This window comes from Chaetodon trifascialis, chromosome 10 (assembly GCF_039877785.1).
Source record: "Chaetodon trifascialis isolate fChaTrf1 chromosome 10, fChaTrf1.hap1, whole genome shotgun sequence".
NCBI classification, from domain to species: domain Eukaryota; kingdom Metazoa; phylum Chordata; class Actinopteri; order Chaetodontiformes; family Chaetodontidae; genus Chaetodon; species Chaetodon trifascialis.
The window spans coordinates 473,301-500,718 of record NC_092065.1 but is presented as its reverse complement, the minus strand read 5'-3'; the positions used below and the strand labels follow the sequence as shown (position 1 = coordinate 500,718).

The following is a 27,418-nucleotide window of genomic DNA, read 5'->3' as shown; positions in this document are numbered from 1 at the left end:
AGAACTCACTAAACAGAATGCCTTGTAACTATAATGAATGTAGAGACTGCAGCCTATTTTTCAGAACTATTCTCAATTCAATATTCCTTTATTCGTCCTGCAAGGGGAAATTCCATTCTCCATTCTGAGGGTTTTCAAAACCAGAAGGGGGGGTCGAAGCACTGGAGATATTACTGACAGCACATTAACTGGCGCTCTAGGCTATGATTTTTTGTGCATTGTGGAAGTTGTGGAATAAGCTAAGGAGTCCACTGCCCAGAACCATGGCTAAACTCAGACGCAGTAGCCTGCTTATGCTGGCAAAAATAGAGTTCACGTATCTGCAACATCTAACTAAGATAATAAGAGATAATTAAAATGAACGTAACAATGCAACCTCTCTCACAACCTGCACTATTCAAAGCGTACGTTATCCAGATACTTGTCTTACGACATTTACATCTACGTAGGTTATCACTGAAGTTATGTTTGCTAACTATACATAGCACGCTAGCCAAGTAACAGTCGCTAGCTAGCCATAACTTAGTGACAGCAATGAAACGTCCAGTGTTAGGTGATGCACAATACTAACTTAATTTCGTATAAGACTTACCTTTTATGATAATGAATAATGGTTAAGGGCAACAAAAAGCAAGGGCGACACTAGAGGGCGCCGCCAACACATTTGTCGCCCTAGGCAATGGCTGAGGTCACCTATAGCAATCGCTGGCCCTGTATCCCTTCCTAATAACACTGTTCCTGTCACTGTTTTTTTCTTTGCTTTTTGTTCATTCTGTACATTCGTTATTTTCACATAAAAACAGTGTCCTCGAATATTTTCAAATCACTTAAACATTTAAAGAGGCCAATGGTAATACTTAGAAATAAGCGTTAGTCCTGGGATATTACCGTGAAAGATTAAACCTACAATGTGACAACGGTCAAATTCAATGATGTTGAGAGATGAGAGACATATTTTGACATTTTTAGAATATTATTCAGATTGTTGGTGTGTCCTATGGCCTGTGTGTAATATAGCTCACGGATGTGATTCATATAAAGCAGAGGTAGGAGGACACTCGCCCCTCGTATCCGCGCCTCTCTGAGAAGTAAAGAGTTAACTGAGCGGTGGGTTTGCCCATTCCCCTGCTTTAGGTGACGCGATCATCTCTCTTATTCCTCAACTTTGCCTGTTGCCAGACCAGGCACCCGAGGTGGACTCATCGCTGACGTTCTTAACGCGATCACACTACAACATTTCATCCCCCACCCCTCACACCTCCCTGCCTCGACCATTAATTTTTCCGCTGACTTTTCCCTCAGGCTGCCATTCCGTAACGATGATTTTTAGTTTTTATTTCCATCGGACTCCCCGACCGTGTGCAATCTACCGCATGAAGGCGTAAATCTGGTTGCATGGAGGTGGATCTTCCCGGATACGGCGAGAGGGTGTATTAAATAAAAAAAGAGAAGAGTTTCACGGAAATCCCCACAAATAAAAATGCCACGAAGGAAACAAGAAGCGCCCAAGCGCGCAGCAGGTATGTATATCCAACTGTAATGTGCGTAAAAACAAGGGTTATTATCATAAAACTGTGGATGTTTCCTTTGTTTTGTAGAGCTCACTATACAGTCACTGCATTTCCGTTTTCAAATTGTGTTTTTTTCCCCCCTCTCTCTTTCTAACGATGTGCTTTGTCACTCTTGGCTGCTCTTGAGAGAGCTCATAAAAACAGTTGTACAGTTCCTATACAACACTCTGAGATTCTGTGGTTCTCCACGCTGGCAACTACTTTAGTCCCATCGGATGAGTTGACTTCTGTAAACTTTCGCTTCGTATTGTTCCAAACGTGAATCCCTAATAGTTAACCGATCCTAACTATAATCTAAATTTGATCTGCGAGAGTAAACCCACTGGAAACAAGTAGTGTTTTCTTGTTTGTGAGTGCCCGAGGCGTGTCACAAGGGATACATAAGGGCTTTGTGCGCATTTAATTCCAGCGGGTAACTCTTTTGCACAAGCGGGGGAGACAGTCTTACCTCTGAGCTTTTTTCTTTTCTTGGGATAACATAAACAATTTGAAAGCAGACAATGGGACTTCGTAGGTTGGAAGGAGCCTTAATCGACAGTTGCCATGTCTGATTTGACGGTTGATTGATTGGCTGTCATGCGGCTTTGATCTGATCTTTCCCGATTTGCATCAGAAAATCACTTCTCTCCATGTGCTTCAGGCCCCTGACGTCACGTTTAAACCACTTTGAAAGGCCCTGTGTAGTCTCTCTCTCTCTCTCTCTCTCTCTCTTTCTCTCTGTCTGTCTGTCACACACACACACACACACACACACACACACACACACACACACACACACACACACACACACACACACACACACTTTCTGATGGCCAACTGACTCTAGAAAAAGTGTGAGTGTGTGTATGTGTGTTTGTGTTTGTGTGTGTGTCTGTGTGGGGGGGCATCATACTCCTGTGTAGCTACACATGTTCACTTATTCACTTTGAACACACACACACGCAGGCATGCACGCGCACACACACACATACACAGTGGGTAGAGGAGGCAGCAGGAGTGGGTTAGAGGTTGTAAAAGGAGCCATGTGCTATGTAATGGAGGGGAGGAATGGGTTTGCTCTGTCAAACTGGGCCGTCACAACAGCTTTGTTTCATGTTTGATTTAATTGTCTCTCCCCTGACAGGCCCATTCATCAATGGCTTTAATGGTCAATCAGAGACAGGCTGAGTGAGTGCTCCCATTCTTTTTAGCCATAAGCTGGCCTGGGCTTTTATTTCATCAAAATGCCCACCCTAATGTGCGTGCTCACTGGCTCAGTGAGTGACTGTGGGGAGCACATAAAGAATGACTGAAGGCTTTCTGATTTCAGATCAGTGAGAAGGATAGTCTCCTCATCTCTCTACTCTCTCTTCCTTGCTACAAGGCTGTTTCTCTATTGACAAAAGGGAATAAAGGCTGTAATATAGATCGTTTTGTGTTTTTAGAAAACAACTTTTTTTCCCCCTGAAACTACGCTTCTTTGTTCATTCATTCATCTATTCTTCTTTCTTCATTTTTTCACACTCCCCTTCTACCCCTGTCAGTCAGCCCGTGCAGCTGCAAGTTATAAAGTTGTCAACTGTTCAATGGCACACAAAGGGTGATGATGAATTGATTGCAGCACAGAGCTTGGTGATAGAGAGAGCAAAGAAAAGGATGACAGATGATGAGCCTTGATTAGGGACTTAGGGGGAGAGTCAGCCCACTGCAACCTTGAGACTTGCATGAAACCCCCCCCCCACCACCACCACCTAATCCACACATACACACATGCATGCATGTGCACACCCACTCATATACACACACCACTTTGCTCTCTCATTGTCTCTCTGCTTCTACCTCTTTCTTTCCTTCCTCCGTCTTAGAGAGATTCTCTTTGCACTGGAGAAAACTTGTTTTGCTTGCTTCATTAGCATTGGTCCTGTTAGCCGTGAGGCTGATGGAGTCCTGACAGTCCCTGTGATTGGAGATGACAAGCTCAGGGTGCCCAGCCCAGTGAGGTTTGCCACCACTTTGATGTAATCAACTTGATATTACACAGAGCCTCTTGCCTTAAGTTGTGCTGTAATTCAGTTTTCCGCTACAGGTGACAAATGGGCCTGCCTACCTAGGTCGGGTCTGAATGCTGCTAACTATGAGGGCAGCTGGTGAACAAACATGCGAAAGAGACACTCCTAGCTGTAGAAATACAGGCATCCTTCCTTTGTGGTGGTTGGCCATTAACTCTGCCAAAGCCTGGGGCCTGAATCTGTTGAAATGGCTGCAGAAATTTAAAACAGTCCACCAACTTAACATGAAATCAACATCAGCTTTACAACATCTCGGCAAAGATGTGGCTATTTCACTGAAATGTCTAACCTGTACAGTATGTCTGCAGAATGGTTGGCAGTGTGTTTACAGTGTTCAGAGTGTTGCATGTGTCAGTGCACAGTTCTCTGTCATAACCTACTCTCTGGCCATGGGTGTGTAAGTGTGTATCAGAGTCCAACGCAGAGGGAGAGTGGTGGGGAGGTTAGTCTGGTTTGGACCAGGCTCCACAGCAACAGTCTTCACTTTCTGCAGAGTCAGGATTATAGCTTGGCCAGATTGGCAGCCATCACTCATGTCTGTCATGAGAGAGAGAGAGAGAGAGATAGAGATAGAGAGAGAGAGAGAGAGAGAGAGAGAGAGAGAGAGAGAGAGTGTGTGTGTGTGTGTGTGTGTGTGTGTGTGTGTGTGTGTGTGTGTGTGTGTGTGTGTGTGTGTGTGTGTGTGTGTGTGTGTGCTCAAATCAGTGAGCATACACTTTGTCATTTGTTGGGTTTGAAGTGTGTGTGTGTGTGCATGTGTTTGTGGTTTTGTTTGTGAAAGTGATGAAAGGAATTGTAACTGTAAACCATCTACTGGGGTTTGGCCATACAGTAATTCACTGAACTGTTGCTCAGGTTCTTCCTCTCTTTCAGCTCTCTGAATCTTTGCCTCTATACAGCATTTTCAAATCAAGGAACACAGCACATGGCACACAAATATGTGTTACTGCTTGTGAAGATGTGAGCATTCGCAGCACACATTGCAAACACATGCACACATGTGGTTGTAAAAGCACTAAGTGAAATTAAGCTGTTTTTAAGTCTGTCTGCCTTCCTGTTGTTTATGTGTGAAAATAATGCCTGTACAAAGGCACTGGGGGACTTAATTATTCAACCAGCATATGGACTGACAGCATTTGCAAACTTTAAAAACAATAAGCCTCAGGACCAGTCCGGCTTTATCACTGCACATGATGAGACACGTTACACAACAAAAACAGGAGACACTGATTTTGAGTTTGGATTCAGAGAAAGCATTCAATTCATTGAGATGGTCCTTTTTATACAAAGTACTATCAGAATTTGGCTTTCATGCAACTATAATTGACACATTTGCAGCACTATACAAAAAACCAACGGCTGGGATTAAAATCAGTGGAGATTTAACCAATTCATTCACTCTGGAAAGAGGTACTAGACAGGGGTGTTGTGCATCGCCGCTCCTCTTCACCTTATTTATAGAACCCTTGAGTCAATGGATTAGGCAGAGGTCAGATATAAAGGGGGTAACAATGACATCCGGGAGCAAAAATTGCCCTTATTTTCTGATGATTTATTGATAAGCATAACACAACCCACACAGACACTCCCAAAACTGATGAAATTATTAGAGGAATTTGGTTCCATTTCTGGTTAGAAAAATAACATTAACAAAACTCAAGTATTAACGTTGAACTATAACCCCCCCATCCTCAATCAAGACTATAATTGGAAATGGGACGCAGAGTCCATTACATATTTGGGTGTCTCGCTGCCCAGGGACTTCTCAAGACTATATGACATTAACTACGACCCATTAAAATCAAAGATAAAGTCTAATATACAAAGATGGAATGTTATTCCCTTTCTAAATATAAGCTGATGAATATTCTTCCATGGATGCTATATCTTTTTCAATGTCTGCCAGTCAAAATACCACCTAAGCAATTCTTAGAATTGGACAGATTAATAGCAAGGTATCTGTGGCAAGGGAAAAGGTCCAGAATCAAATTTAAGACACTGCAATTAAGAAAAGGGTGGAATGGGTCTTCCCTGCTTACAGCAATACTACCATGCAGCCCAACTGAGACCTTTAGTCTGCCTGTGTTCACCAACATACACTGCAGCACGGAAGGGAATAGAAGGCACAATGATAAAGGGAATCTCAATAACAGCCTTACTAAGTGACAACATTACAACATTACAGGGAGAACAGGAGATTCCAGAAGACTCTATATCAGGCAGTTTTTTTGAGGTCTTGGCAGGAAATAACCAAAATCTGCAGATTAAGAGAAGCTTCAAAAATTATGAGGTGGTGTGCTTATGATACAGATTTTGCACCAAATAGAACTGACGATACATTTAAGATATGGATCTCAAAAGGTTTAATTACCTATTATTCATTTATCCACAAGGGGGCCTTTCAGAGTTTTGAAGCCCGACAGAACGTGGACTGGGAAGAGATGATTTTTTTAGGTACCTGCAAGTGAGACATTATTTTGTCCAAAAATCTTAAAGAGGTGTCAGGAAAAGGCGAGTCAGGGTTCATAGAATCATTTTTATCATTAACTAGACCCAGGTCATGCGACAAAATTATCTCAAAATTATATAACGCCATACAATTATCTAAACAAGGGAATACAGGATACATAAAGAAGAAATGGGAAAGAGAAGCAAAAGTACTTGTTCACATCAGAGAGCTGGGAGAAAATATGCCAGCTACAGTGGTTCTCAACTGGGTCAAAAACATGGCGGTAGTTCGGCTGGAAAAATACTGCAAGATTTTTTATCACTCCCATTCAGAAAATACATCAAGGTAGCAGAGATGCTTTTTGGAGACTCTGTGGGTCTAATGGAGCCAAACACTTTCATATTTTCTGGGACTATCAGACTATAAGGCCTTACTGGGAAGAGATCCACAAACACATAAATAATGTTTTTGGTGTAAATATTCCATTTAAATGTAAAATTTGATATTTGGGTGATGTATTGTTTGAAACATGGAACAACAAAGATGAAAAACTGCTGGCTATACTTCTGGCAGCCAGTAAGAAGTCCATCACAAGGAAATGGTTAAAAATAGAACCACCCACCACTGATGACTGGATTGACATTGTGCAGAAGATTTATGTCATGGAGAAGATTTCCTTTTCCCTCAAGGTTGAAAAAGAGAACTTTTATAGGATCTGGACGAAATGGACTATGTAAAACCGATTAGATCTGATTTCATTTAACTGTACTCATGCCCTGTGTAATTCTTTCCTCTATTTTATGTGTTGATTTGACGGTCTAAGGTGGTGCGCTCCCATGTTTTATTTTGTTATTGCTCATAACTCAATTCAATTCAATTTCAATTTCAATTCAATTCAGTTTTATATGTATAGCGCCAAATCACAACAAAAGTTGTCTCAGGACACTTTCCATACAGAGCTGGTACAGGCCGAGCTCTTTTATCTACAGAGACCCAACAATTCCCTCATGAGCAAGCACTTGGCGACAATGGCCAGGAAAAACTTCCTTTTAACAGGCAGAAACCTCAGGCAGAACCAGGCTCTGGGTGGGCGGCCATCTGCCTCGATCGGTTGGGTTAGAGAGGGAGAGCAAGAGAGGGAGAGTGAGACAGACAGAAAGAGAGAGACAGACAGAAATGCAGTCAGAGAGAGAGAGAGACCGAGACAGACAGAGAGAGACAGACAGACATGCAGTCACAGTAACAGTGACAGTGGATGTAATAACAGTAGTAGCAGTTGCAGTGGACGTCAGGCAGGGCCAAGGCAGCAGACGCAGGTGCACTCCACAATCCAGCTTCAGCCACTGTCCATGGGAACCTGCGAGATGACAAAGCACAGAGACTCCGGGAAAGGAGCTAAGTTAGTAACACTCCATGGTAGGACATGAAAGCGTGCAGATGGAGAGGGAGAGAAAGACAGAGGAGCTTGGTGTATCTTTGGAGGTCCCCCGACAGTCTAATCCAATAGCAGCGTAACTAGGGGCTGGTCCAGTACTGCCATTTCCTTTCTATTTTCCATGAAGTTTGCTTTAATTTGCGGGTTTGAGGAGTATACCATGGAGCTAACCTCCTCTGTTTAATTATCTTCTTTTTTAGGGGAGCAACAGAGTCAAGTGTCATACGCAATGAACCTGTAGCACTATCAACCAGGTAGTCAATCTGGAGAGGACTATGGTTAGCATAAGAATCCTCTGTTGTATTGAGACATGGCATTGAATTAAATACTGATTGGATCATATCCTTAAATTTAGCTACAGCACTATCAGACAGGAGTCTCGTATAAGAATTTTTGCCTACTGGATGGTAGTCTTGTAATATGAATTCAAAAGTTATTAAATAATGGTCATGGTCAAGCTAGCTTCATCGGCGTGTAAATATCTTTAGCTTGCGAGCTAAAGCAATAAGTATCTGAGTCCAAGATATGTATATTGTATAAAATGGTTCGATTTTATGAAATCAATAATAGCTATGCACGTTATTATTGAAGTTACCTGTGAAGTCTCTCCAGGGCTGGTGGCGTTGTCCTGCATGTTTGCGTCTGGGGCATGCACAGTTGGAGGTATCGCCGATCGATTACTTTCTCCTGCGACAACTTCCGGGCACTGAGCTGTCACTCAAAAACTCACTAGCCTATGGCAACGCACCCCTGAAAAAGCCCGCCCACGTGAGAGATTTGTGTCAGAATCGCAAACAAAAACTCAGGGAGTGCAAACAAGAGAGCTGGCAGCGAGACTGTAAAGCTGACGGTGAGAGCAAAAATCTGAGCAGTGAGAAAGAAACAGAGGATATGACAAAAAGTAAAAGACCAATAGTTTACTCAATTGCACAAATAATTTGTTTGGAAGTTACAAGTTTTACTTTTTTGCTTCAGTGAGTTTTATTCTCTCAAATTTTTATTTTTGTTTGATATTGAAGAAGTTTTGTTTGATTATTTTGACACAAATCTGATTCCATACCAACTGAGTCTAATACTGAGATAAACGCAGTGCTAAGGCTGTCATTATCAACATCGACATGAACATTAAAGTCACCTACAATAATTGCTTTATCTGCTTTAAGTACTAAACCTGATAGAAACTCTGAGAACTCAGCTATGAATTCGGGACCAGGAGAGCGGTATACTAAAACAAATAAAACTGGCTGCACTGTTTTCCATTTTTCATGAGAAAGACTGAGAACAAAGCTTTCAAATGAGTTATAGTTTAGGTTTAGGGTTGATTAAAAGGCTTGAGTCAAAAATGGCTGCAACTCCACCTCCTCTGCCGCTGCCTCAAGGAATGTGAGTATTAATATGGCTTGGAGGAGTAGCTTCATTTAGGCTCACATACTCTTCAGGACACAGCCAGGTTTCAGTCAGACAAAAAAATCAATATTATGGTCTGATATTAACTCATTTATTAAAACAGCTTTAGAGGACAGAGATCTGGGGCCCGTTGCACAAAACTAGGATTAAGACATCCAGGATAAGTGACTGAGCTGAATTCAACGAATCCAAAACATGAGCATCCAGGCTTAATTGGGTGCACAAAGACCAAGCCAGGATGAGCAGATTCAACAAGCCAGGTGAAACCTATCCAGGATAAGTATGTGCACGCGGCTTCCTCAAACGCCATCGATCACAGATTCACCGATTCACCATGGCAACTAGAGCGGCGTACTGTTCCCCGTCAGAGGCAGAAGTCCTCATGGAGGCTTACGAGGAGGTGAAGGACCAAATTAAAAAGAAAGGCAACACCGCCACAGTTATAAAACAACGAGACAATGCGTGGCAAAGTATTGCAGACTGCCTGAATGCGTAAGTAGCGCACAAATACCCACTTACTGCTCCGCTGAAACCATCACAATTACAATCCAAATAGTTGAATAACATCTCCGAAAACGTACTTGTACTCTGATTATGAATAATTTGAAATTGTAAGTGAAATTGTGTAAATGTAACTCCATCAGACTGCCTTGTTATACCATGATATACTCGATTCTGTTTGGCTGCAGGGTGTCCGTTAAAAAGTGTTATAGGACACCTATAAAAAAGTTCTGGTCAATTAGCCTGATTGTTCTAAATTAGTTTATTTATCACATTGGCAAGACATTCATGATCAATGGCAATGTTACATTTAGTTTTCAATAGTTCGTCACCTGTCTTTCTGTCTTGCTTATTTTACTTACTTGCTTGATACAGAGTGAATGGTGGATAATATTTATAAAAACAATTTAGGATAGACTTACTTGCTTGAGACACATTTAATGATCAGAGTCAATGGTGGATAATATTTCTTGCAATTAAAACGATTTAGGAAACTATCTGTGGACTTTGATTCTTTGAAACAAAATTTTGCATCATCCTCTGGACACACACAAGCGGTAAGAGGTGCACTTGCCCTCTGAAATGATACTTTGTATCACGTAACATAACGTTAAGCGATCATCTCACTTCCCTCCACTGATTAGGCCCAATATAACAGCTGCGGCCGACCGAGCTGCAGGTTCTGTGGCCAGAGCCGGTTACCTTGGCAACTCATCGCAATGAGAGATATTAAATAGTCCACTCAGCCACTTCTTGTGGAAAAACTTTCTTTCTTCTTCTTCTTACTTTCTTGTGGATTTTAACGGTAAATAACAACATTAACGTATTAATAATTAATTTAATATTTATTTCTTTCATAAGTGACCATGGTTTAAGCGGGATAACGCCCTTCGAGGTGTCCATTATCAGAAATGAATGGACGACGCTGAGGCGTGAACTGTCCGACACGAAGCAGTTGCTTCCGTACGTATAATATGCTTTGATTCTGTGCTTTCTATCTTGTAGAGTCACTGTGTGACTTCAGTTTGGAAAGGAACTGATGCTTTGATTTGTCCTTATTCAATAAAGGAACATCATGTTACTCTTTGATGTGTATTTATATTTATATTGGATGTGTATTTTATATATAGTCTATGGGAAACTGTCTATCTGATGATTGCAACATCACCTAAAATCATCATTTATCCGCAATGATTGAAATTAATGAAATTAATTAAAATTGAAATTAATGATGCTTATGTTTTGTGTCAATGTTTAAATAATGACAGTGGATCTAGTTGAATGTGATAACAATGTGCAGTGGGCAATGGAATAACTATTGGTTTCCATTTGTGATGACTGCTGACTGAGATGAGGGATGAGATTAAATAGATCCTGGAATTTAGCCTGGTCTGGAGCGGGCTAGCTCCACAGAATAAATCTCCATGGTAACTTAACCCATAACATATCCCACTTTCCACTATCCTGCTTTTGTGCAACCGGATCACAGATAAGTTGAGCCAGGATAATGAACATGTCCTGGCTTAATCCCTTATCCTAGTTTTGTGCAAGGGGCCCCAGATCTTAAGGAATCCACATTTAATTCTCCTATCTTGTTGTACTATTGCAGTGGTTGTTTTAATTTTAATTAGATTTTTATGTTTAACTCCTCATCTCTGTAGTTTTGGTTTACTTAGTTTATGTGGTCGGGGGGCAGACACAGTCTCTATGGAGTGTCGGGTGGGTAACTGCTCTAATGGAGGCGCAGAGACGCGTGTAGGACTGCAGCTCTGCCTCCTGGTCTCAACTCTGAGTTGTCGCTAACTTTACGTTTCTCAAAATGGAGCTGCCAATAATCAGAGTTGGTTTCTCAGCGGGTGTGTCGCTGAGTGGGGAGAACCTGTTAGAAACATGAAGTGGTTGGTGGTGACCTGTGGGCTTCAGCTTGGGACTATGCTTCCTTCGAACAGTCACCCAGCCTCCCTGGTTTCCCGGCTGCTCGGGAGCTGTCGAGGGACAGCACACCAAGCAGGAGAGAGATGGAGAGGGACAGAAAGAAGTCATCGCTAGCTGCTAGGCTAAGCTGGTGTAGCTAGCAGAGCAGACAAGCGCGTAGACAAATAAAATTAACGGTCGCTAAATAAACAGACTTATGGGTGCTTGAGCAGAACTAATGTTACTTTAGAGCGCGGATAATAGGCCGCTGTAACAAAACACTGAGCAAATTACACTCGGAGGAGAAAGAGCGACAAACGCACACTACTACTAACGCAGCAACCGGAAACAGGGAGTGAGACGATACGTTTACCTCGGCAAGTCAGCACGTCAGATTAGTGAAATGGAGATCACCTGTGATTTGCTATTATAATTAGTTTGTAAAAGAAGTCCCAGAAGGGCAATATAGTCAAAATCATCTGGATTGTCTGTATCCAATGCCTACCTATTAGAATGACTATGGCTGTATATATGGTATGTGGTGGAACTATGCCTTTCCAAATAAAAAGAGAATTAAAAAAAAACAAATCAAAGTCCTGTGGCTGATTTCCGGTGAGGTTAAGTCACGTCTGTGATCTCTGTGTCTGATAAGAGCATACCCATGAGGCTGTAAACTCCAGTGGAATAAGGAAGACTGAGAACGGGTTCCCTACAGGTGTTGACAGATAACTTGTTGTTTTTGCTATAAGCCTTGACTGATTAACCTGCCTGTGTAATGACAGAAATGCCCCCTGCTGGCAGCAAGTCAATGACAAAGAGAGTGTAAGATAAGATATACCTTTATTAGTCCCACAGTGGGGAAATTTCAGATAAGATAAGATAAGAGAAGACTCAAAGAAGGCAGAAGGTTAGGAAGAGGATGAGGTGCTGGTGTCGGGGATGATGAGGAGAGGAAGAGCAGGAGCAGTGGAATCAGAGACAGTTAAGTGATGAGATGGCACACTTAAGAGTCACCACAACCTGTTCCTTTAGGAGACTTGTAGCAGAATCTAGTCACTCCAATGGGAGAGATGAACATGAACACAGATTATGACTGATTCTTTTGACCTGTAGTCACTGATGTAAATATTGGATGCATTTATCACCAGCAGCTTATCTTCCAAACATTCTTTATCAGACAAACAAATCAGGAGTTCAAGACCTTTTCTCTTTCTCTGCAACATATTTTTGTGAGATCTAGAGTAGGCACATTGTGCTAGCAGATATAAACAAGCAGTAAAATAAAGCATGAACATAAACATTTGTACTGCGCAAACATTAAATTTGTTTTGCAACTACAGTTGAATTGTTTTGTCATGGACAAACAATAGTCTCTCAATAATGTGTCAGTGTTAAAAATGGGAGGGGGGTGACAGCACCCAGTTAGGAGACAGAAATTGTATACCATTTTGTACCATTGGCATAGCTTGGCAATCTTATGTTATAGAACATAATTTGGTGAAATGGACTCTCTTATTAACACAAATTTGACAGATGTTAAGCCATAGGGCTGGGCTCCAGGAGAGAAAGAGCAGTGCTGTAGTACTGTCACAAATAGAAAAGCGTTTCTCTTTCAGCTCTCAATGTGCTTTCAGCTGAGGTTTCTCGCCAGGACTGCTGTCTGGGAACTGAGGAGTCTTTGTAAAGATAGTCCCACTACTGTTGTGATAGATGCAGCTACACTGTGGGACAGCGTGGATCCTTCCAACCTACCACCTCGCACCCACCCTTTCTCTCTCTGTCTCCCACTCCTCACAGAGGTAGTGAGCATCAGAGCCTGTGTTCTTTTTTTGGGGAAACTGAGCTGCACTGGTCTTCTAGTGTCCTGAAACCCAATCCAGGAGGAGAATAGCCCAGCAAGAGAGCCGATTTCCTTTTCAACATAGTCATTTATCACTGACCCACCCTTCGCTTCTGACACGGTGACGTATGTCATTTATCAAACAGGCTTTATCAGACACACAAAGAAGAGAGGTGTATAGGGGGCAGAGAGGAAGAGAAAGAGAGTAAAGGAGGGGAAAACAAGACAGAGTAGATTGAGAGAAACAAAGAGAAGGAGAGGAATTGAGAATGAGGTGCAGATTCAGTGGAGAGAGACAGGAACGAACTGACTGTTTGTGTGTGTGTGTGTGTGTGTGTGTGTGTGTGTGTGTGTGTGTGTGTGTGTGTGTGTGTGTGTGTGTGTGTGTGTGTGAGAGAGAGAGAGAGAGAGAGAGAGAGAGAGAGAGAGAGAGAGAGAGAGAGAGAGAGAGAGAGAGAGAGAGAGAGTTTTTCCAGGAAAGAGTGAGTTTTCCTGAAACCCTTAAGGAGACGCCGTTTGGGAGGGGAGATTTTTTCAAGATGTAGGATTGAGTTACACTGAGTTGTGTTTTGATGAGTGACAGTACTGTGTGCTCCTTCATGACAAATCTCGATATGTCTGAACGAAGGAAATTAAATATACTTTATGAGTACACAAGTCCAAAAAGGTGCTATATACGCATAATATATATGCATGAAAAACACACGTATGAGTACTGCAAAGGTGTGCCTGTGTGTGTGCATGTGTGCACACGTGACCATATGTTGTCAGTGTTTAATACCGTGTGTGTGTGTGTGTGTGTGTGTGTGTGTGTGTGTGTGTGTGTGTGTGTGTGTGTGTGTGTGTGTGTGTGTGTGTGTGCTGCTCCCTGATGAGCAGGTCTAACAGGCATCGCTCATCCAGCAGCCTGGCCTTTAAATGAACCCAAGCTGCTTTCCTCTCCTGTGGCCCTAACAGGTTCTCTCCAAGATGGATGCTTCTTTAAACATCAGATTAATGATGGATGCCAGGCTTATAGTTCCATTTATCATGAAGAATATTATTTAGGCCAGTAGTGTTTGGTTGTAACTGGAGATCCAGGACGAGAAGAAGCAGGGTGGAAAGCTGTAGATACTCACTGTGTGATGGATGGCTGAGTGCTCTCTATGAGTGTTACTAGACACCAGTGCTGCAGCAGTATGTCATAATCAGATAGCCCAAGGATGTTTTTTTCTACAACTACACTACCCAGATTGCCTTGCCTAGAGGGTTGCTTCATGCAAGGTGTAGTCCTATCATTATTATAATCTTTAGAAAGATAGCAGAATAATGAAAAAACTTGATGTATGTAGTTATCTCAATGGAGTGTGTTGCAAAATAATATATATACAAAACAAAATTACCAATTTGATCTAATCTAATTTACTTTCACGATTAGTTTCCATTTGGCTTTGCACGGAAGAGTCACTAGCCTAGCATCATCTCCTAAAATCATGAATGGAACAGTACAGGGAGGGGGCAAGACGAGACCAGCCACTGCTACAGATAAGTGAAAAGAGAACCTTTTTTGTCCTCTTCTTGGTCCCCCTCTCTTTCTCTCCCTCCTTTCTACTGTGACTTATGATAGCCATCAATCTTGAGGCTGCGTCCATCACCTCCTCATTGTCAGGCAATCATGGCAGCAGCTGTGAGAGGGTTTGGTCTTCCTAATCTGAAGCCCCTGACTTTATTCCCTTCACCACTAATTTATCCCTAATTCTCAACTGTAGCCCTCGTTTGAGCTACTGATGCATTGTCAGGTCTTCAGGCTTACAGTGGGCTTGAGTGTGGGAAATTTATTCTCTGCCTTTAACCCATCCTTGGACTGTCCTTCCTCCGTGGCGGACCAGGAGTGGTGGGCTGCCAGCCGACCAGCGCCCGGGGACCAGTTCCTGTTATCACCATTGTTCAGGTGGTGATCTTCTTGCATGTTTTCAGTGGGGGTACATTTTATGGAGGATACCCCAGGTGAACACGGGGAGAACATGCAAACTCCACACAGAAAGGCTCCCTTTTGCCTCGAGCAAGCAGGCCTTGAAGGCATGGTGAAGGACACACCACCAGCGCCCACAGTGGGATTCGAACCGAGACCTTCTAGCTGTGAGGCGACAGTGTCACCACCTGTGCCACTGATAGATTGATAGCTTGTGATAGCTTGTAGCATCATAGTTTTAGTCACAATTCCTATTTGTCATGATAACTTCATGATAATAATGACATGACAACACCTGTCCATTCTAACTTGACACAGGCATGACATTAAATGAGATAAGAAGAAAGAAATAAAGATGAGCAAAGGCAGGTAAACAGATTAAATTTAATCCATACTCAATTGGAGGTTAAAATAGATATGGAAAATCCATTAACTGGGAGCACTAAAACCTGGCAGTATCAATGGCCTTGACACCAACCTCACAGAGGTTAAATACCTGGGACTCCCCACCAGTCATTTACAGCTGAAGAAGCCACTTGGAGGTGAAAGGTGATTTTGAAATATCTACAACCAAGTCGAGTTGCCCTAGATTCAACCCTCCTTGGACATCCATTTACTAAGCTGATCATTGTAAACTTACACCACTTTGACCCAGTGTGCTTACTGTCTGAACACATGCAGTTATGCAATGCACTTGACAACTAGTAGTGAAACCAGTGTTTGTGCAATGTGGTGTAAAGCTGTGTTTTACTGTGAGTAAAATGTTGCATTTTTGACAAAAAAAACAACAGTATATACTGCAACACATAGAAATCACTGTACGCACACACAGAATAGCACTAGATAATACATTACTGCTTTTTCAGGTTTAGTTACAGCTTCTATTTTCCATTCTCTCTCTATTTTTACACATGCCTGTGAAAATGCAAAGTTTCACAGGCAAGTGAAATTAAGAACTGAAATGTGGAAACATCCTCAATACTGGACCAAGTTTTACTGTATCCTTAGCTTAGCGTCAGCATTATATTCAATCACAGCTGAACTCAACCCCATTCACACCACCATCTGACCTTTTAACCCATTTTTGTATAAAGCCTTAACAGTTGAAGGAATGACGCCAGTTCTGTTCCATGTAAGACCTAGAGAGGAAGAAGAATTCCTATGACACCAGGAGCGGTGGGCCCGGGTCAACCAGCGCCCGGGGACCAGTTCCTCTTTGTCATCATTGGTCAGGTGGTGATCTTCTTGCATGTTTTTAGTGGGGGTATTTTTATGGAGGATACCCCAGGTGAACACGGGGAGAACATGCACTCCACCAAAGGCATGGTGGAGGACACACCCAGGGCCCACAGCAGGATTTGAACTGGGGACCTTCTAGCTTTGAGGCAATTCAATTCAGTATTCCTTTATTCGTCCCTCGAGGGGAAATTCCAAACTTCACAGCAGCATCAATAAGTGAATAGAGTATTCAAAAAGACAACAAGTGCATGCAATTAACACAGTATATACAAAGGGGTGTAATCGAAAGAGAAAGAAACAACATCATCCTAAGAAAATGTACCGAAAATATTGCACAGGTTATTGCCCAGGTGCACAGTGAGCTGCTGTAAAAGGCTGCTGCTTGTACGGCGCGGGAAGTAAGGCCACCGAGCCACTGTGTTCTCGAGACAGACGGAGAGATGAGGGATAGTTTAAGGAAGTTGGACTGATTACATATGATCAGACGACACTAGCTCAATGTAGAATGTACAGCTTCACTCATAAACGTGTCTCATTTTTCTCTACCTTTCTCTCAGCCTTGCCGTCTGTGTTTGTCTCTCTCTCTCTAGTCCTATGATTTTTATTGACAAAGTGCAGCCTGAAGCTTTGCCTGGGGCCAGAATGATCACTCTGTTTTACCCAGTTCCTATATCACACATCCTGCATTACAATGTATTCACAATGCCATCAGGGGGTTGAGAACACACACACACACAAAAAAAACTGACAAAGACATCTATGATCACTGTATAAGCTTAATGTAATTAAAGAGTAATGTATTAAAAACCTAAAAAATGAGTAACACAAGATAGCCCACTCTGGTCAGATCTGAAGAAGTGAATTACGGCAGGACTTGTTAATTTTTTTGAGTGGCCACAGGCCACCTGTTTCATTTTTTTGTACAGGGCTGCCTGTAAAGATAAAAGGGAAAACAGTTTGATTGAATATGGTGCTTTACCATATTGGTGGTACGATGGCTCGGTGGTAACACTGTCGCCTCACAGCTAGAAGATCCCCGGTTCGAATCCCACTGTGTGTGATGTATGCCTGCTGCTGGTGCCTGCTGCTGCTGGTGCCTGCTGCTCAAGGAAAAATAAGGGGCCTTTCTGTGTGGAGTTTGCATGTCCTCCATAAAAAACACCCCCACTAAAAACATGCAAGAAGATCACCACCTGACCAATGGTGACAAATGAGAGTTGGGTCCCTGGGCGCTGGTCGACTGGCAGCCCACCGCTCCTGGCCTGCCGTGGAGGAAGAACTGACCATGGATGGGTCAAAAAGCGGGAAAGAATTTCACGATTGCATGGAGTATACAGTTTCCCTCCTCAACTATGCATGTTGTGTGTAATGTGACGAATAAAGGAATTCTTAACTTTCTTAACTTACTAATTTGCTGCTATTTTGACAGAATGTCTGAATGTCTGTTTTGGACTGAATTATTTAAATCTTATTTAAAGAGTTTTAGGCTGCTGGGAAACTTGAGAGAGTGAGTGGAAGTCGATACGTTTTTGGGTTTGTGGTTGAGACTAAGGTGACTTGCTGTCCTGTAGTGTTCTAGAGTTGTTTCCCATCAATAAAAGCCCTCTGCCGTGTTGGTTAAAGACACCATAGTTCAGTTAAAATACTGTGTCAAGAAGCACTGTCATGTTGTGACAAAGTTTAACTTTCCAACATGTGATCAAGGTCTTGGCAACTATGTATAACCCCTTTTCCTCTGTTCTTCAACTAGATATCATTAAAATTATGAATTCTTAGTTTATAATTATTAACAGAATTAGAAACTTTGCTTGGAGAACTTGTTAAAACACTAAAAACACACACAAACAAATCTCTGTGCTTTCTTTTTTCCTGTTGCTTAATTTTTGTGTTGTCTTTGAACAAGGCCATAAAAGGCATTTGTAATCTTTACATTAAGGACCACCCATTCAGATACTTTCCTCTTCTCTCCCTCTATCTCAATTGCATCTTTGTGCACATTACAGTTCTCTATATGTACTGTGCTTAAGTTAGACAAAGATGCAGTCAAGCTACCAAACTCATATAAACATTCCATTTGCAATAGTTGTGTTTTCTTAAAATTCCCCATAAGATGTTCTGTGTTCTTCAAATCTATGTGATGATTAGAAATGTACACACAGAATTTACATTACACATTACATTGTTTATGAATTAAGTACAGTTTTATAGAGTCTATTTCACATAATAGCAGCTCCATGTGATTTTGAACCAGTCCTCTTTTCACCTTCTTTGCACAATGACATGTTGCACTCATGACAACCTCACAAATGACACACCTGTTTTTATATCGCTATGCCTGCAAGGTTGGCCCTGTTTCATCAGCCAGGCAGTCATTTGAGTATAAGGGTCATAAATAGGTAGAGTTTTTAAAGACACATCCTGTTTATCCTACCGCTGTTGGGTGTGATCTGGCTCCCTTACTGTTTTCCAAGCTGTGGAGACCAGACCAGGAATATACACTTTGATCATCAAGGGATGGATTCAAGAAAAGGAACAGTACTCGGTAAGATAAGATAAGATAAGATAAGATAAGATAAGATAAGATAAGATAAGATAAGATAAGATAAGATAAGATAAGATAGACTTTATTTATCCCACAATGGGGGAAATTCACATGTTACAGCAGCAACAAGACAGAGTGCAAGAAGTCAGAGGACAAGAAGACAAAAAATAAAAAAAATTAAAAATATTGCACAAATGTTATATACCCTATGGTAATAGATGACAATCGAAAAATGACGATTGCACATGAAAACAAAGGAAGAATGTGAGATGTGATCAGGTTATCAGTATGTTATACTGATAACCTGATCTGTTATACCATCAGACTGTTATACAGTCTGATGGCTGTGGGCAGGAATGACCTGCGGTAGCGCTCCTTCCTGCACTGGAGATGTAAAAGTCTTGTGCTGAAGGAGCTGCTCAGGGTCCTCACAGTGTGGTGCAGGGGGTGGGAGGAGTTGTCCATGATGGATGTCAGCTTGGCTAACATCCTTCTGTCTGCCACCTCCTCGATGGAGTCCAGTGGGCAGCCCAGGACAGAGCTGGCTCTCTTAACCAGTTTGTTCAGTCTCTTCCTGTCTCTGTCCGTGCTGCCCCCTGCCCAGCACACTATGGCATAAAACACTGCAGAGGCCACCACAGTGTCATAGAAAGTCTGTAGTAGAGCCCTGCACACACTAAAGGACCTCAGTCTCCTCAGCAGGTGTAGACAACTCTAGCCCTTCCTATACAGGGTGTTAGTATTGTCTGTCCAGTCCAGTTTATTGTTAAGGCGAACACCCAGGTACTTAAATGAGTCCACAATGTCAACGTCCGAGCCCAGGATGTTCACCAGTGTGTGAGAGGAAGGTTTCCTTCGGAAATCAGTAACCATATCCCTGGTCTTGCTGGTTTTCAGTATCAGGTGGTTCTGCTGACACGAGTCCACGAAGTCTGTGATACTGTACTCCTGTACTCCTGCTCATTCTCCTCTGACACAAAGCCAACAATGGCACTGTCATCAGAGAATTTCTGCAGAGGGTGGAGTTGTACATGAAGTCCGAGGTGTAGAGGTCAAAAACGAATGGTGACAGCAACGTTCCCCATAACAGCTTGATGAAGAGGTATTGGATTGTGCATTCACAAATTCACATTTAAATGTATTCACTTACTCAAGTTGTGATAATCCTGCAAAGAAAGTGGTGCATATCATATCATCACTCTTGAGACCAATGTAAAATGCAGTGTCAAAAACAGACAGTAATACTTGAGGAGAAATAAGCCATGGAATAGAGAGAGACACAGAGAGGCTCTGATTCATAGGCAGCCACAGCATCATCCTGCTTAAACCTCTCCTGCCCATGAGCCCTGGGAGTCTTACAAAGTGATGCCAGAGGGTCCTGACCAAGTGTACACATGTGATGAGTTATAAGTAAGAATGCATTGTTTTTTTTCCTGATCTTCAGAAAAGCACTGCAGTATTTTTATCAGATGATCTCTCCCTCATCCACAGCCGTTACATTTATGAAAATTATAGTGTCACTGCCTTTCCTCAATGCTTATACCTGCATGTACAAGCATAATTGTGTGTGAGAGAGGGGGGTTGAGCTGGTGTCATAGCTGACCGACCACCACGTATTTATTTAATTATGTGGGAGGTGCTTTGAGGCTGCGTAACTTAAGGTGAAATTTGTGTTTCTGCATGTGTGAGACATATGGACTGCAGCTTGTATGTTTGTGTGAATGTTTTATTGCTGTTTCTGTGTGAGCCATGACTGAGATGTGGATTGTTGAGTGCATCTTCTACCATTCTCATAATAAGAGAGAGTGTGCACTTTTTCTCTTGACACCATATGCTCAGATATTAGTTAAAACTGCATCCAAGAGTATTGTTTTAATCATAATCCTTCACTCGTTTTAATTTTAAGACGGCCTCTGTACTCGTGTCACCTTCTATTAGCTGGATAAACCACCTCTGTTGTCAGTCAAGCCAGGGAGAATAATTGGATGTGGTTGTCACCATGCGTGATGGATCAGTCATTGAGGATTAAATTAACAGATAGTACTCAGACATAATGTTTTTTGTTTAGCATTTTAAATTGCCTGGGAGCACAGCTGGACTCTGTATGATTTTTAGCCAGTCCTTATGGACTTCTTTCCTGTTCTCTGTGCCATCTAAGCTTAGTGGCAACTGAACAATAACATTTAGTTCCGCAGCTCTATCAGTATGAAATGTGAAACATGTTTTACCAAGTAATGGGACAGCCTGGGGAGGCTTATGAATGTGATAAAATGACATGAAAGTAGATATAGGAGTGGTGGCAATGGCAAGCTATTTCATCAGCTTGACATTGTGAAGAAATATGTTGAAAACTTTCTTTGCTGAAGAGAAAGGTGACCTGACAATTTCATCAAGCAGTGTGCCAGGTTCAACTTACGCAAGCCGACATCTGTGCCCAGCTAGTCAAGACATAAACACATTAACTGGCTCACCCTGGCTTGATTTCCTCTTTAAAATGAGAATCTGGCTCAAATGCCTTTTAGACGTGAAGAAGAAAGTAAAGCAAAAGGAAAGAGGGCATGAGCAGTAGTAACAGTGAGATATCTCCCTTGTCTGTTTGCTCGAGCGTGAGCTCCTAGTCTGCTTCTCCACCCTCCCTCCCTCCCTCCGCTCCATATTTGCATTATCATAATTGCATCCAGAACATGAGGGGCCAGAGAAGTGATCATGTCATTTTATTTACACCCTGCTTTGCCCTTTGTACAAACGACATGCCACTGACTGCCAAGCGGACTGGGGCCTGACGACATCTTTTGATCAGGGATGTCTGGGCCTATCAACGGAAAACGACAGGTAATGGATACCCGGTGACAAACCAAATCGTCAGGAGAGTGGGCTGCACCTGCCAGGTCTCCATTAGGTTGGCCTCTCAGTGGGACTGTTTGCTGACTGTGCCCTCAGGGTTCAAATCAGACAAGCACCAGTTTCATGGCCGCCAAGAGCTAAATTTTAGCTGTAAACACTGGAAAAGAGAATTATTTCAGCTATGACATTTTTGTTTAGACTGGATGTGTATGCATGGGATGGTGGGGAGAATGAGGGATTTAGTCACTGTCTGTGTGTGTCTCTGTCTGTGTCTGTGTCTGTCTCTGCCTGTTTGTGTCCTGACTGTGTGAGTGCCAAAAAATATAACTATATCTACAGCTTATTTCTATGGCGTTTGTGTTTGTTTACAATATTGTCCAAATGGGCTCAGACCTGTCTATATGCCATACGCTATTTTAAGAGATAATTTGTTTTCCTTAAATTGAGTGGTTTTGTGAATGATGTGGTCAGAAAATACAGAGGGTGGCATAGTGAAACTATGCAGAAGGGTTGACAACAATATTCTGACATCCTTTTCTTGTGGCTTGTGTCTTCACCACCTGGCCAATGGTGACAGAAAGGAACTGGTTCCCCGGGCGCTGCTGACGGCTGGCAGCCCACCATTTCTGGTCTGCCGCAGAGGAACGACATTCCAGGATAGGTCAAATGTGGAGAAATAATTTCACAAAAAAGCATGGCGTGTACATGTAGTGTGCGCTTGTTTGTGTGTCGTGATAATAAAAGTACATCTATTCTCTTCTTGAAATTCTCAAGATATGTTGTTTATGCACATGCATGTGTATGTAATCAGAGAAGAGGCAGATGAAGAGGCGTCAGACATATTAACTGACAGATGGAGTTTGATCCAACTCATTTATTACCACAGAGGAGAATGCCACAGTGAGATTGGGCTTCATTAATTTCAGATTTAGTTTTCATTTCAAGCTGTTGCGTCCTGAGATAAATAAAATGGTGCATCATGTTTTTGCCAGGATATTTCTTTTTTGTTTTCCTCCAGTAGGAGTGAAAAGTGGGGAGGCATAAGTTCAGTGGCTGGGGTGGTATATAAATACAAGCTTGCCTAGAGGAAAATAACACCTCAACGGTTGATGAGGTGAAATGGGATGACTGTAATTTCTCAGCTCAGCTTTAAAGGCTCCTACACAGATGGCTCATTTATCCCTGAGAGTCCTCGGGCGCACATAGCAGGGAAACTTTTTCTTCAGTTATTCTAAAATAGCCTGTTCACTGTCTGCAATTTAACTCATCTCTTTCTTTCTCTCTTTGTCTCCATTCTCCTTGCAGCCTATTCTCCTGAGGAGCTGACAGAGCACATTGCGGAGGATGAGGAGACAGATGCAGACAACCTGCCCTCAGCCCCTCAGAATGACCTTCCAATGAAAGATGAGTTCGTGGAGCAAAGCGTAGGGCCTGCCAAAGAGCAAGAATGTGTCCAACAATCGGCTGGGGCAGCAGAGCTCTCAGGACAAGAGATCGACAGTGAGTCACATGTGAGTGATACCAGTAACTGTCTCTCAGACTTTGAGAGCCCCTCACGAAAAGCAGAGGGCAACTTAGTCACAGCACCTCTGAAAAGTGGCACTAAAACATCTCCCATAAGTATGGACACCTTAGAGCAAATGAAGGCTATCTACTCCAACTTCCTGAGCAGTCCCTTGTGGTCACCGCTGAACTTTAATTCTACACCACCACAGGCACAATCCTTGGCTTCTACAGAGAAGCCAGCTCGTAGCAACAGCACTAGTAGTAGTAGTAGCTGCAGCAGCAGCAGCTATGATTGGCACCAGTCTGCAGTGGCAAAGACACTACAACAGCATCCTCCCCAGAGCCGGCACTTTTCTCAGTCTGAGCCCAGCCTCTTTAGCACAGTCCAGCTACACAGGCAAAACCCAAAGCTGTTTGGTTCAATCTTCACTGGGGCCAGTAAATTCCGCTGTAAGGGCTGTAGTGCTGCTTATGACACACTGGTGGAGCTCACAGTTCACATGAATGATACAGGTCACTACCGTGATGACAACCAAGACAGGGCAGGCAGCGGTGGAAAGTGCTGGTCTAAACCACGTAAGCGGTCCCTATTGGAAATGGAGGGGAAGGAGGATGCCCAGAAAGTTTTGAAGTGCATGTATTGTGGCCACTCCTTTGAATCCCTCCAGGACCTTAGTGTCCACATGATCAAGACCAAACACTACCAGAAAGTGCCTCTGAAGGAGCCCATGGCCTCTGTGGCAACCAAAATCATGTCTTCTAAGAAAAGGGGACTTGTGGGGTTAGACCTCACTGCCTTACCACATTCTAGAGAAGGAACCCCCAAAGCTAAGCATCCACAGACAGACCTGTGTGCACCCTCACAAAAAGCCTCCTCTAATACTCAGTCTGGCCACCAGAATGGTGCGAGCTATGCTTGGCAATTTGAATCCAACAAATTCCAGATACTTAAATGTATGGACTGTGGCAGTTCCCATAATACACTACAAGAGCTGAGAACCCACATGATGCTGACAGGACACTTCCTGAGGTACAGCTCTGCAGGAAAGAAAATCAAAATACTTCCTGAGGTCACTCCCCCCAATCCTGTAAGGGTTGCCATACCTAATGAGCAGAAGGTCCAGTCTGTCCCACTCGCACCGTCCACCTTCTCTCCTCTGCATCAGCAAACTACCACAACTCCCCCCACTATCTCCTCTTCACTTAAAGAGATCAAAAAGGAGGAGAGTGAGGAGGAGTGCACTAAGCAAGAGGCTCTAGAAAATGAGAAGCCAGTTGCAGCTTTAGTTGGGAAGGAGGAGGATGCTGAGAAGGAGGAAAAATATGACATCTCAATGTATAACTATCTTTCTGAGGAGGACCTGAAAGAGAGCCCAAAAGGGGGCTTTGATATTCTCAAATCACTGGAAAACACTGTGACATCAGCCATCAATAAGGCACAGAGTGGGAATCCAAGCTGGGGGGGATACCCTAGCATCCATGCAGCCTACCAGTTCCCCAGTGCCCTCAAGCTACAATATGGCAGCATGGAAAAGAATTCCCCAATGAAGTTCTTGTTCAGTGTAAGGGATGGCACATTGTCCTCCCTTGCCAAGAACCAACCCCTGATTTCCCCACTACTTAGTCAGTCCTCCCCCTTCCCCAGCAACAGCTTCCAAGCAATGGAGGATTTAGTGAAAAAAGTGACTGAGAAAGTAGAAAAAGTAGAGCAAAGGGTAAAGCAGTTGTCTCCTAAGATGGAGAATCATCTCTCTCCCGATAGTAGTGAGGCTGGAGAATCACATAAAGGAGGAGATGCTGACTCACCTCGGGAATGGAGGGCAGTTACCCCAGCCAATAGCGAAGGGGGAAGGAATAGCGATGGATCCCCAGCAACAGAAGTGACGGAAACGGTCAAATTCCCAATTGCCTCTACACTGAGATGCAGTACCGCCATTAGCACTGGTCATACTCCTCCAGAGCAGCCCTTTGTCAACCCTCTAAGTGCTCTTCAGTCAATAATGAACATTCATTTGGGGACAACAGCCAAACCCGCCTTGTCAAACCAAGATCCCCTGAGAGTGCTCTCCAGGCTTAACCAGAGCATGGCTGAGAGGGCTGCAGTGGCTGCTCCTCCAGCACAGACCAAAAATCAGGAAAATGTAGTTGATAATAGTTTTTGCCAGCCCAGTGATGACCAGCCTATGGACCTCACAAAAGGGAAAAGCAATAAAGGAGGCTCTGTTGGCTCAGCCCCCCTAACCCCTTCATCCACAGCCTCCTGTATCTCCCCTTCCTCCCTTGTTACTCCAGTAAAGCTAACAGTGGTTTCTCCCTACATATCTAGCAGCCCTCTGCATGAAAACGCATTGTCAGATATCTCAGACATGTTGAGAAACCTGACACAGTCCCACCATGTACCAAAGCCTCCCTCACGGCCCTGCATCACAGATAAAATAGAGATTGTGGGCTCGACTCATAACGATTACGATGCATCCCTACATGGCCAAAAACGAAAAGGTCGGCATTCTAACTGGAACCCCCAGCACCTCCTCCTTCTGCAGGCCCATTTTGCCTCAAGCTTGAGGCTGACATCAGAGGCAAAATACATCATCAGTGACGTCAGCCCACAGGAAAGAGTGCATGTGTCTCGTTTCACAGGCCTCTCCCTAACCACCATCAGCCACTGGCTGGCTAATGTTAAGTACCAGCTAAGGAGAACTGGTAGAACCAAGTTCCTCAAGAACCTGGACTCTGGTCAACCAATTTTCTTCTGCAGTGACTGTGCCTCACAGATCCGAACCCCAGCAGCGTACGTATGCCACCTGGAAGCCCACTTAGGGTTCAGAGTAAGGGACCTGGGTAAGCTGTCCCCCAAACAGACTTTCAGGGACTCCCACACCCTCACTGAGAAACTAGTTCCCGTTGAGTCCTACCTTTCTCCTCAGCCACAAGATGACTGCAGTATTAATGGTGCAGTGTACAGCTGCCAACTCTGTGTACGTAAATTTGCCACAAAGCACGCCGCCAAGCTTCATCTCAGCAAGAGCCACAGGAAGTCTCCTGAGGACCATCTGCTATATGTGTGTGAATTAGAGAAACATTGAATTACTCTCAGCAGTGGTTATACTGGAAAACACTTGTAGAATGGCTGTCATGAAACATAAAAAGAGAGCATTTGATAAAAGATGGTATGAACGACTGTTTAAAATGTCAGCACAAGGTGATTATATCTCTTCAGCCTATAAACATTTCTAGTTTCTCTGTGTTTAAAGACATTTATTTCACATCAATATATATTGCAGGTCAAAGATAATCAGCTTGATTTATTGTCAGGTCTGTTTTCTCCTTCATCCTATGTATACCTTTGGTAATGTGAGAGGACAGATTGTGGTGAATCTCTTAACTAGAAGGTCAGTTAATAACTTGACTTGAAATGTATTAACTTAATTGTATTTATTTTGTATTTTGTGATATTGTTTTTTATTTGCTGGTAGACTGCATGTTCGCCAAGTTTTACTGTTACATTTGTACAGTCCTGTCTTGTCCTGTTCAGATTTTAAAATGCCCCTATAACAACTTAAAACAGCCAATGCCTGGAAAAGCTCCTTAAAGGAATATGTCACTCAGCAAAAGTTCATTGTTTGTTTTTATAGTGTTCTCTGTACAGTCATTTGCTGCCTTGATCTTTCTCACTGCGAAAGGGGCACTTAAAATCCAGGTCTCTGTAAAAATGTATGTATAGTGTATAAACTTACAACTTGCTGTTTAAATTATGCATTCTTGTTATATTTCCTAATTTAAGAGGACTGTGAGCCTTTGAAGAAGATTAAAAGGACATTGTTTTGCACAATAGTTTTATAAATGTTATTTGATAAAAAAAAAGCAATACAAATATGTCAAAGCCTTTTGTGTCTATGATTAAATTGAATTTACCGCTGCATAAAACATTTGTTTTCTTTCATATTTACCAATCAGATAAATTTCTTGATTTAAAAAGCAACATTTCAACAAGTGACAGTTTGTCAGTGAAGAGAGATAACTGAAACAGTATTGTCCAAAACATAATTTCCAAGCTGTTAACCCTCTCAATTGTAAGTCCATTGTTGGTAAATCCAAGCATTTACAAATCAGCTGACAGATTGCTCACAAAGCTGCATCTGCAGAAACACTGAGCAGATTTAAAAAAAAC

General features: G+C 42.7%; 1 protein-coding gene across 2 annotated transcripts; it reads left to right on the top strand.

Annotated features, from left to right (window-relative positions):
* The first annotated feature begins 1,161 nt into the window (after window positions 1-1,161).
* Window positions 1,162-27,170, top strand: tshz3a (teashirt zinc finger homeobox 3a). Of its 2 annotated transcripts, none has more exons than XM_070973077.1 (2): window positions 1,162-1,520; window positions 23,047-27,170. In XM_070973077.1, the coding sequence occupies exons 1-2, from the start codon at window positions 1,481-1,483 to the stop codon at window positions 26,331-26,333; spliced, it is 3,327 nt and encodes a 1,108-aa protein (XP_070829178.1). In that variant the 5' UTR covers window positions 1,162-1,480; the 3' UTR covers window positions 26,334-27,170. The 2 variants fall into 2 exon arrangements, with proteins under 2 accessions (XP_070829178.1, XP_070829179.1); XM_070973078.1 differs by having other exon boundaries at window positions 1,451-1,541; window positions 23,071-27,164.
* The last annotated feature ends 248 nt before the right edge of the window (window positions 27,171-27,418 follow it).

Bases quoted from the DNA above. Each gene is read 5' to 3' on its own strand.
- tshz3a (XM_070973077.1), top strand. From the start codon at position 1,481: ATGCCACGAAGGAAACAAGAAGCGCCCAAGCGCGCAGCAG. The intron at 1,521-23,046 runs GTATGTATATCC...TTCTCCTTGCAG, and splicing joins AGCGCCCAAGCGCGCAGCAG to CCTATTCTCCTGAGGAGCTG.